The sequence below is a fragment of the Strix uralensis genome, chromosome 4, assembly GCF_047716275.1.
Source record: "Strix uralensis isolate ZFMK-TIS-50842 chromosome 4, bStrUra1, whole genome shotgun sequence".
Taxonomy (NCBI): Eukaryota; Metazoa; Chordata; class Aves; order Strigiformes; family Strigidae; genus Strix; species Strix uralensis.
In genome coordinates this window covers 80,578,521-80,587,825 of record NC_133975.1, presented here as the reverse complement: position 1 = coordinate 80,587,825, position 9,305 = coordinate 80,578,521, and the positions used below count along the sequence as shown (strand labels likewise).

The 9,305-nt window shown below is 41.7% G+C and overlaps 1 protein-coding gene across 2 annotated transcripts; it reads right to left on the bottom strand.

Annotated features, from left to right (window-relative positions):
* Positions 1 to 2,408: 2,408 nt before the first annotated feature.
* LSM6 (LSM6 homolog, U6 small nuclear RNA and mRNA degradation associated) lies at positions 2,409 to 9,039 on the bottom strand. 2 transcript variants are annotated; one of them, XM_074867417.1, is made up of 4 exons: positions 8,995 to 9,039; positions 7,667 to 7,779; positions 4,087 to 4,200; positions 2,409 to 2,585 (listed from the first exon to the last, which is right to left on the bottom strand). In XM_074867417.1, the coding sequence occupies exons 2-4, from the start codon at positions 7,758 to 7,760 to the stop codon at positions 2,551 to 2,553; spliced, it is 243 nt and encodes an 80-aa protein (XP_074723518.1). In that variant the 5' UTR covers positions 7,761 to 7,779; positions 8,995 to 9,039; the 3' UTR covers positions 2,409 to 2,550. The 2 variants fall into 2 exon arrangements, with proteins under 2 accessions (XP_074723518.1, XP_074723519.1); XM_074867418.1 differs by lacking the exon at positions 8,995 to 9,039 and adding an exon at positions 8,137 to 8,270.
* Positions 9,040 to 9,305: the final 266 nt, after the last annotated feature.

Here is a 9,305-nt window from a genome sequence, read left to right as displayed (position 1 = left end):
TTAAGCATCAAGAGTTTGTGAAATATACCATTCTACTTTGATGTTTACATACATGTATAATGGGATGCCTCACCTTAAAACTTAAAACTTTGGATAGCATTCCATGTGCTATTCTGAAAGCTGTCTGGCCAGTGCCAGATTTACTTGCAACTGGCATGTTGTCCTACAGAAATATGGTTAACTTAAAATCTAAAAGTAAAATAAATCCAAGATGAATATTTTATCCAACTCAGAACAGACAACATCCAAACACTGGACTGCCTAACTGAAGTCGAGCTTAAAAGTTCACTTGATTTAAACATAGGGGCTGAAAACTGAATTAAGGAGGAAAAATCTTGTAAAATGTACATAAAGGTCAGTGATCGTGGGAATTAAATGTTTAATTTCTTTAGCTACCTTTGAAATTTGACTGTGAATTACAACAGCTCATCTTTAATGCAAATTTCCCTATCTACCTCACATAGTAAATAGTGACTTCATGATTTAGAATACATTAAAAAGCCTTCAGCATGTAAACTACATATAGTATTTTCTAAGCTCAGAGTTTAGGATATGATTAGACCATCTGAAGTAGCAGATCACAACTGAAAAATGTTCTGTAACTAGACTTGTAGAAACAGAACTGCAGTTAAAAAGTTAGCGATGAAAACTCTTGAGAGTAAATCAAAGTCTGTGCAAAATGTGCTGCTATAGGTGGGTAGGTGGAGGAGGGGAGAAAGGTGAAGGAAGAGGGGAAAAACCTAACCTCACACTAAAATTAAAAAAAAAAAACCAAACCCAGACAATCTCCAGGAATGAAAGCACACAATAACCAGCCAGCTGCATATAGATGACAAAGGAGAAACTGCATGCTCCATTTGGAGGTACAGCTTTTTTTTAAAAGAAGTCACTTACAGAAGAGCAAGTTGGTGATTTGTACTTACATCTTAGACCCTTCTCACCCCTTATCATAAAATGATAAATTATTGAAGCATATTATAAAGTAGCATCTCTACTTCTGTGTTCTGTCGTGGCTTCTGAAGTGTTTAATGTGGAAAGGTTAACTGCTGATTGTAAAATAATTTAGAATTATTCTTTGTTCTTAAAAAAAATTGAAAATTTGCAACCCACATTCTGTCCCTTTGGTAGTTGAAATGTTACTATTCCCTGCTTGCACTAGAGCTACTGGTACTTGGGAAGAATAGGCCAATGTTACATTCACACAATTGTCTTGTGTTCATCCATCCACAAGTATTTTTGTTCCTGAAGGCACTAAAAACTGCCCAAAGAATAAAGCAGGGCTTCAGAAAACTCATTTAAAAAATTTGCTAAATAACCTCACCATGAGGTACATTACCCTAACTTATAACTTTGTACACGCTGAGTATCTGGATGTTAAATGCAGTAACACTCAGACTAAGAGATACCTGAACATTCAGGTTTTTTTTCCTTGCCTGACTACATGTAAAAGGAGAAAAGATATTTTATAAATTGGTATGTATCCATGTAAGCTGAGCTGGATTTACTCTCTGGGCTTTGATTATCTGGGAGAATTGTTGCAAAATATTAAACAAGTTCTGACTCCAATGCCTGCACAGCGGTTCCCCCTCCCTTAACACATATCCCATACTATAAGCTTAATGTATTTGTTCTTGTTTCTGGCGAGCATGTAAAGAAAGAGGACATATAGATGGTACGAGGTTGGGGGGGCAGTGGATGGGAGAAAGAGTGAACTGTCTTAAGAGGATACGTATGGCACGTGTACAAAAGCTTTAGATTCCCTGTCTGTTTTCAGGAGTAATTTAGATACTAGTTACAACTGCTTTTTATTGAAGAAGTCCATCGTGTTTGGTAGAGATGCAGGAAAAAAGGGTAACTGCAAGTTGGGGTAGGGTGGGGGGTACAGAGGCAGGAGGTGCAGCAGCTACTGGCTGCATTGGCACACCAACTGAGAGCTTTTCACCTGTGGCTGACTTCCCCAGCTGGCACACAGCTTTCTTCTCACCCTCAGGTTTTTCTTCCATTTGATTCAATTCTTTCCCCACCCCTGATTGTTGAGGTGTCACTGTTACAGCCCTTGATTCAATCCACAATTCAAAATTTTTTGGACAGCTGAACTTTTTACCCCATGACTCGTACTAGATTGGCATATAAAGCTGACCCTGTGTTTTCCAAAAGGGACAGATCACTGTCACCAAAACATTAGCATTTCCCTTCCCAATATCAGTTAAACTATTGTTTTGCCATCAATACAAGGCTGTGATATGCAATTACTCCACGCCTGCTTACTTTCCAATCGGTATTTCTGTAACTGTTAGCATAATTAAGCAAGCTGTTGTTTTGAATTAGTCTTGCGGCAGTATTACATGCTTCTCTTATTTATTTTCTTCTGTGCAGTGGAACAAAGCAATGCGTGGAAACAAAAAACATTCAGGAAGTTTACACTTATTTATTTAAAAAAAAAAATTTAAACATTTGTGTATTTCACCTGTGGATTACTAAATACAAATCAAATAGGGCTTATCACTTCGAAGAGGTTCACAAGTACAAAACAGCCTCCTTCTGGCATCTTCACATCCTCCTCTTCTGTGTGCTTATGTACAGTACTGTGAAAAGGAGAAAGCGGCACACATGAGCGGGCCCTGGTAAATAACGTGCAGGAGCCTGTTTATTTAAAACATCTTATTTCCAGGGCTTGTAAAACAATGGTGTAGTGAATCCCATTCAGCATGAACAAAGTTAGAAAACACTTAAGTCCAGGTTTTAAGAAATGCTGTCGAATTTACACACTAGGTATTACTTTGGTTCAGTATTTATCGTATTCATAGCCAAACTACACTCCAGCAGGCTGAACAGAGGGAGAATGAAGCCAGCTATCCCGTAGCATTACTGAGGGAAGCATGAGAGTTTCTAAGCAGCAGAGTTACAGGTGTCAGACACTAGCACTAAGATCTTTCAACAAAAGCCGGAAATCACAAGCACATAAGGCAAAGCTAACAATTACCTATGAAGCAGCAGACACCTTCCACCCGCTTGGCTGGTGATATCCCTGGAACAGATCCACGCACAACATGAAACTGCATCGTGCTCCTAAACCTGGGATGTTTGAAGTTCTCTGCTCAGCCTGTTCTTCAGCCTCCTGCCTCTCATCCATTTGTTTTGACTTTTAGAATAGATTCTTATTTCCATAATTGATTCTCCAGCTGCGATGTCACTGCACTCCTTAGCATAATAATCCAAATACATTGCAAAAAGCATCTGGCCTCACTCAAGGATTATTTCTCCTCCCAAAACACTCTTTCACACTGGTGCCATGTTTTCTTTGACTCTTTCTGTTCTTGTTTTCTTTTTATGCCCTCCCTCTTTCCTGTTCGCCATCTGCTTCTCAAGGAACTTGGTCAAACTCTGCTTCATTTACCTTCTCCACAAGTCTCTTCACATCTGACTTGTGAACCCTTTCTATTTTTAGCTATTCTTCTCCCTGGCATGTCCTGCTATTACAGCCTAACTGGTACCACAGTGTCATTTCAGGAGCCTGGGATTGTCCTTGAAGTGCATTAAAATCCACCTACTGCACTGGGATATTCAAAGGCTCAATAGTAAAGTACAAGTGATTTTCTTGACTGGTGGTAAAATCTTTACTCATAAAGATGAAAATAGCCTCCAGTACTAATGAACAGCATTCATTCAGGTCTGGACAATTACATCACAAGAAAATATTAGGGTCATCAATATTTGTACTGTATCATAAATTTACGTGGTAGTTTGCCTAGCAAAACACAGAAACTTCTATGGAGCAGAGGCCATCTGAGCAGGCAGTAAGGGCAAAAGAGTAAACGTGTTAAATGACAGGAAATAAGCTCTAAGGAAGGCTAGAAAAGAGCATGCTCCTCAGAATGAACTTCAAGTTCAGAGGTCACAGGAATGCAGAAAAACACAGACACTGAGAAGTGAAACTGTAAAAAGCAAACATGTTAAGGTTTCCAAGAAAGCCTAAAACTAATATTCTTACAGGCAGCTTGCTTACATCTCAGCCACTCCTTAAATTCAGAAGTAAATATCAAAACACAATCTTCTAATGAGCGTAACATAAGGAGGAGGAGTTACCATTATTTCCTCGGATAAACGCATCCCCGTACTTGTTCTTTAACTGTCCATTTACATATTCTTCCGTCTGTTCCAGAGCTATATTCATATACCCATCCAGGCAAGCCAGGACACCTGAAGACAGTGAGAGTTTAAAAGTGAATCAGCTTAAACTTATTTTAAAATGAACACCACCACATTGTGTTTGACTAGCACTGAAAAAACCTGTATCTTCAGAACAAACTAAAAGCCCAGGCTTGGCCAGATGAGTCAGTACATCAGAGTATTCTTCAAAGAATTAAGCTGGGAGTGAGGAACCCCAGGCACTCAGGTAGCAATTTTATCAGTTGATGTAAAAGTTGGGGGGAAAAAGAAATCATTAAGTCATGACTTTCAAAAGATTGACAATTTCTACTTTGAAAGTTTAAGTTGTCCCTTCTCACTTGTGTTTTAAGCCACACACCTGAAAAGAACCTGTGGCATTAAGTGTAACTGGATAACCTAAGGACAAGGCTACGAAAATTGAGTTTTCATCAAAACTTGTGAAGGATATAGCTGAAAAACAGCCCTTTTAATACAGGAGGACACCATACACGCTTTTTCCTATTTATCTTCATGCTTACAGATCTAGAAGGCTGCAATTGGCTGTTTTGATGTAAACAAAATTCTACATCATTTTCAACAAAGGGTTTTCAAATGACACTGAAATCTTCCCACAAAAATAAAAATCACACTGTTTATTCAATACGACTCAAGAAAAAAATCTCTGCCACTTGTAATATTAGATGTTCTTTTGATCAGGGAAAGACACATTTGTGTAGCACTCATTTTAGCCAAATATTTACGCTCTTGCTTCTCATAGCCCCGGTTGAAGGCTGTGCCTTGTTCACGCAGTACTTCCTGTGTGCTGGCGGCACAACGGCATTTTTTCATTCAAAATCACTCCTCGGCATCTACACCCACCCTTAAGATCAGAACCATGGCCATCTCAGACTGTTCATGTAAGGAACTGAATGTGGGGATTAACAGGTGTAAAGAATTGCACAGAGAATGCAATCTGATTTGTTAATCATGCACATAAAACAACTTGTAAAAAAGCTGTATTAATTATCTCCACCTTGCATGTGTGTTTTCCTGACTTCATCCTTGCACACACAGACAATATTACTAAAATAAATGGAAAAACACCTAATTTATTTACCTGGCATTAAAACTCGAAATACAGTGTACTGGCAGTACTTGGGGAGAGAGAAAACTCCAGTCTGAGAAAGCTCCTCTAGGACACGTTCTCATTTTCCAGAAGTGTTACAGTAATATCTTCCATTAAATAAGTAGGAATTCAAGTTGTCCTGCCAACTTGTAATGGTTGAGGATGATTATTTTCCTTTGTTTTTCTTCCCTGTTTCCACACAAATAGGAAGAACCGACTACTCACAAAGTGTTACTAAATTTGCAGTAAAAATTCCAAACAAAAGTTAGAGCTCTTTTTCACTCCAGTAATCCTGAGTGCTCCACATAACAATAGAAAACAAAAAATATTTGTTTAGAATTAAAATTGGACTGTGTGGATTTTATTAAGCTACCATAAACGCAGTATTTTCAAACTCTCTTGTTCCTGGAGTGCATTCATGGTCGTTTCATTCTCTTCCTCCTTTTCTCTGTGTTTACTCTCAGGCCGCTAGTGGCATTAAATATTGTCACTGCCCATCCTGGCTAATATTTGATCTGTTTGATCTACACGTAGAGATGTTTTAATGTACATACCCCTCTCTACACACAGAAATCATACATATTAATTTATCACTGATACTTTCCCAGGGCTTCTTCCCTTAGATGTGCACAGCACTTGGCAGCGAATCAAGACATTTCACAGTTACACATCAACACTTGTATTAGGCCACGTTTGTGTGTACGGTGGCTCAGAGCATGGAGGTACAGACACAAAATTAGCAACACGGCCTAGAGGGAGGATCTAGACAGGTCTGCAACAAAAGCCTGAGATGCTGGCTTTTTTCATGTTTGGCTTTTACAAATGCTGGTCAAATTTCTGCAGAAAATGAACTGAGTGAATATTTTTCAAAGGAGAACAGTATACAGGTTTTTAACAGCAGGATCACATCAAGTGTGAAGGAAGGAGAGCAGAGGGAAATAAGGAAGGGAGGGGGAAAAATCCAGTAACAAATAAGGGTGTTCAAAGGAACTATGGTTCAATTTCAGGTAGGTCTGACTGTAGGCATGTTAAACTAGCTTTGAGGGGCAAGTTGAGTAGTTTATCTGCAGTTACAAATGGATCTTACCGAGCAGAAGGTACCAATGTTCTCAAAGAAAACAGTGCATCTAAAAACCACATCTGGTTTGGCCCACCTTGAGTGTACCTTTAGGTAAATGAGGACTTCCTTTAATTGACTCTAATGAGCTGTCGCTACATTCTCCTGCAAGAAAGAATTTACAGAGGCCAAAGACCAATGAGGAGCAGTGAAGTTTTTAAGCCACCAACCCTACCTGAAGTGCTCACAAAATGTTTCTCAAAGAAATGACAGTTTGCAAATTCTGTCAGCTGAGAGACACTAAAGAGGAACAGGAAGGGACAAGGTGGCACTTCTTGCTCTGTCAGTGAACAATAACAATTTAAAACTGTCACAATACAGATTCCTTGTCACAGCACAAACAAGTCTCCTCTCACAAGTGCTAAGCTGAGCCAATGGAATTAAACCTATCTGAAGCAGTGATCTGGAGCAGAACCATAATGTTTAAGTCATTCCAGATAAAATGTCTAAATTGGGCACACTAGGAGATACATGATAGTTTTAATTAACTTCAGATACTGCTAAAAACATTGGACAGGCTGAGAGTCTTATCCTAATGGGAGTAGGACCAGGACATTTTGCTGAACAGATAAATTTAATTTACTGGTTAAAAACCCCTATAATCCTACATGCAGTGCGTGAAGGCATAAAGATAGGCTGAAGAGTTCTGGAATAAAACTGCTGGACTGTGCTAAAATGAACTGGGCATGTAGCAGCAAAAGGCAGACTAGGCATTCTTCTGTACCTCTGTGAGTCTTGATTCAAAAGTGTCTAGGCAGTTGTTTAACCAAGAATGTAAATAACTCTTTCATCCCTCGTGTAAGAGTAGGCTTATGACCTACGGCACAGTTCACTGTTTGAAGCTTTTCTGGACCAAGGTCTATACTAGGAGTCAGAGAACAGGAAGGTGAAGAACAGGGTAGTTCCGACAAGGGCTGCTATCAGAGCACTGAAAAAGGGACTGCCTGGCCATTTCAGGAATTGTAATTCCAGCCAATCTTTACAAATATCAGTTTAGAAACTCAGAATCATCCCGAGACTCCAGTCTAACCATCTGTGACTACGGACACTAGTGATTTAGATAAGTAATTTTAATCTCTAAATCCACCATTAACCTCCTTTTCATCAGTTTCTCCAGAGTTGATTTTCTATTTTTAATGTCACCATTCTAAGATCTACATTTACATACTCCAAGATTCTGAATCACGCTGTTTTGCTTTTCAAAAGCAATGCATCTGTTCCAGCCTCCCCAAACAATTACTTTACTCAGTGTGAGAGACAGATGGAGAACTTACCTCGATAATCAACACCAGAATTTAATTTTACCACAACTGGCCTTCCAATGATTTGTTTTAGGAAGTCACTAGGGGTTTGTTTCCGTAGACTCATCTTGATCTTGTCTGGTAAGCTAGGAAAAGAAGGGAGAAAAAAAATCTGGGTAAGCAACACCCTCACATACGGTCTTTAAACACTCAGTATAGACAGGCAGTCCCCTGACTCTTAATACTTCCAGTAGGAGAAAATATTGAAGGAAATAAAAGCAAAACTTGAAGGGTGGAGGTGAAGAGACAGCATTCCCAGAGCCATAGCATTCAACTTTCCCTTTGGCATTTTTGTAACTTCTGAAAAATAAGAATCCTTGTTTGCCACGCTGTGCATTTTGTAAACTTCCAACAGAGCCAAAGGCCTCATCATCTCTGTAACACATTTTGCTAAAATAGTTTTACTAAAATTAGAGAGCTAAGCCGTAATAAGTGGTTGATACCTTTAGCGGGTGGAGGGAGACGCCAGTACATGCTCTATACACAGAAGTCTGTGCTGGAACAGCAAGAGGATTTTTGATCTTGGCTCACAAATATGAGCAAAGAACAAATTTGAAAGGATGCCTTCATGTGAATCAGTTAAATTAGATTAAGTTTAGAATTAAGGCTTGTGATTAAGCTGTACAGAGAGCTGAAGAGATGCTGCAATCTAGAAACTCACAGTGCAGCAGACACTGCACAATACCGGTTTGGTATGAGACCCTCCCTCAGTCAGTAAAACAGCTTAACTTCTGCTTTAACGTCCCTCTGTCTAAGTAATATCCTGCATTTTAAATCACTGGGAGAATACAGTGCTAACGCTGACACCCAGCACACTGTCAACTTTTTGCTGTTGCTTGCTTTCTGTGGCAACCTGCAATAAGCCGCTCCAGCCGGGCGGGGATGGTCCCTATCAACACACACCGCGGGGCTCGGCAGCGCAGCACTTTAGAGCCTAAGCTTTCCTGAAAAACAAGCACGTTTTAGGCTGCCGGGGCTGCCCCCCCCGCACCCCCGCAAGGTAAACACGCCCTGGTTTCACGTGCCGCTGCGAAAGCTGCGGTTCAAAACCTGCTAAAACGGCGCGAAACGGGTTTTGACAAACGCCCCTGACAGAAACCCCAGACGCGGTGTGAAGCTTTACTGCCGCTTGCTTAAAAAAAGAAAAGAAAACGGGGGGAAAAGAAAAAAAAAAAGGCAGAAGCAACAGCTGCCGCAGGCGGCGGGGGATCACCCGCGCCACACGGGAGCCCCCCGCCCACATCACCGGGCAGCCCCCGCTCCCCGGCCCGGCGGCCCAGGCGGGCCCGCCCCACACTCACCCCGCCGCCGCCGCTGCCCCGGCCCAGCGCCCGCCGCCCGCCGCGCTCGCGCCCAATCAGCGCCGCCCCGCTACGGCGCGGCGGCAGGGACAAACCGCGCCGGGCGCGAGAACGCGCAGGGCGGGGCCTGGGGCGGGGCGGGCCGCTCCCCCGCCGCCGCCGCCTCCTCCTCCTCCTCCTCCTCCTACTCCTCTTCGTCCGCCTCCTCCCGCCGCAGCCCTGCCCGCCCCATGCCCTCAAACTGCCCGCCCTCCGCCCTCCGGCCCTGGTGGCGTGTGCAGGTCGCTGCCCCGCAGCTCCTGGGTCGCGTC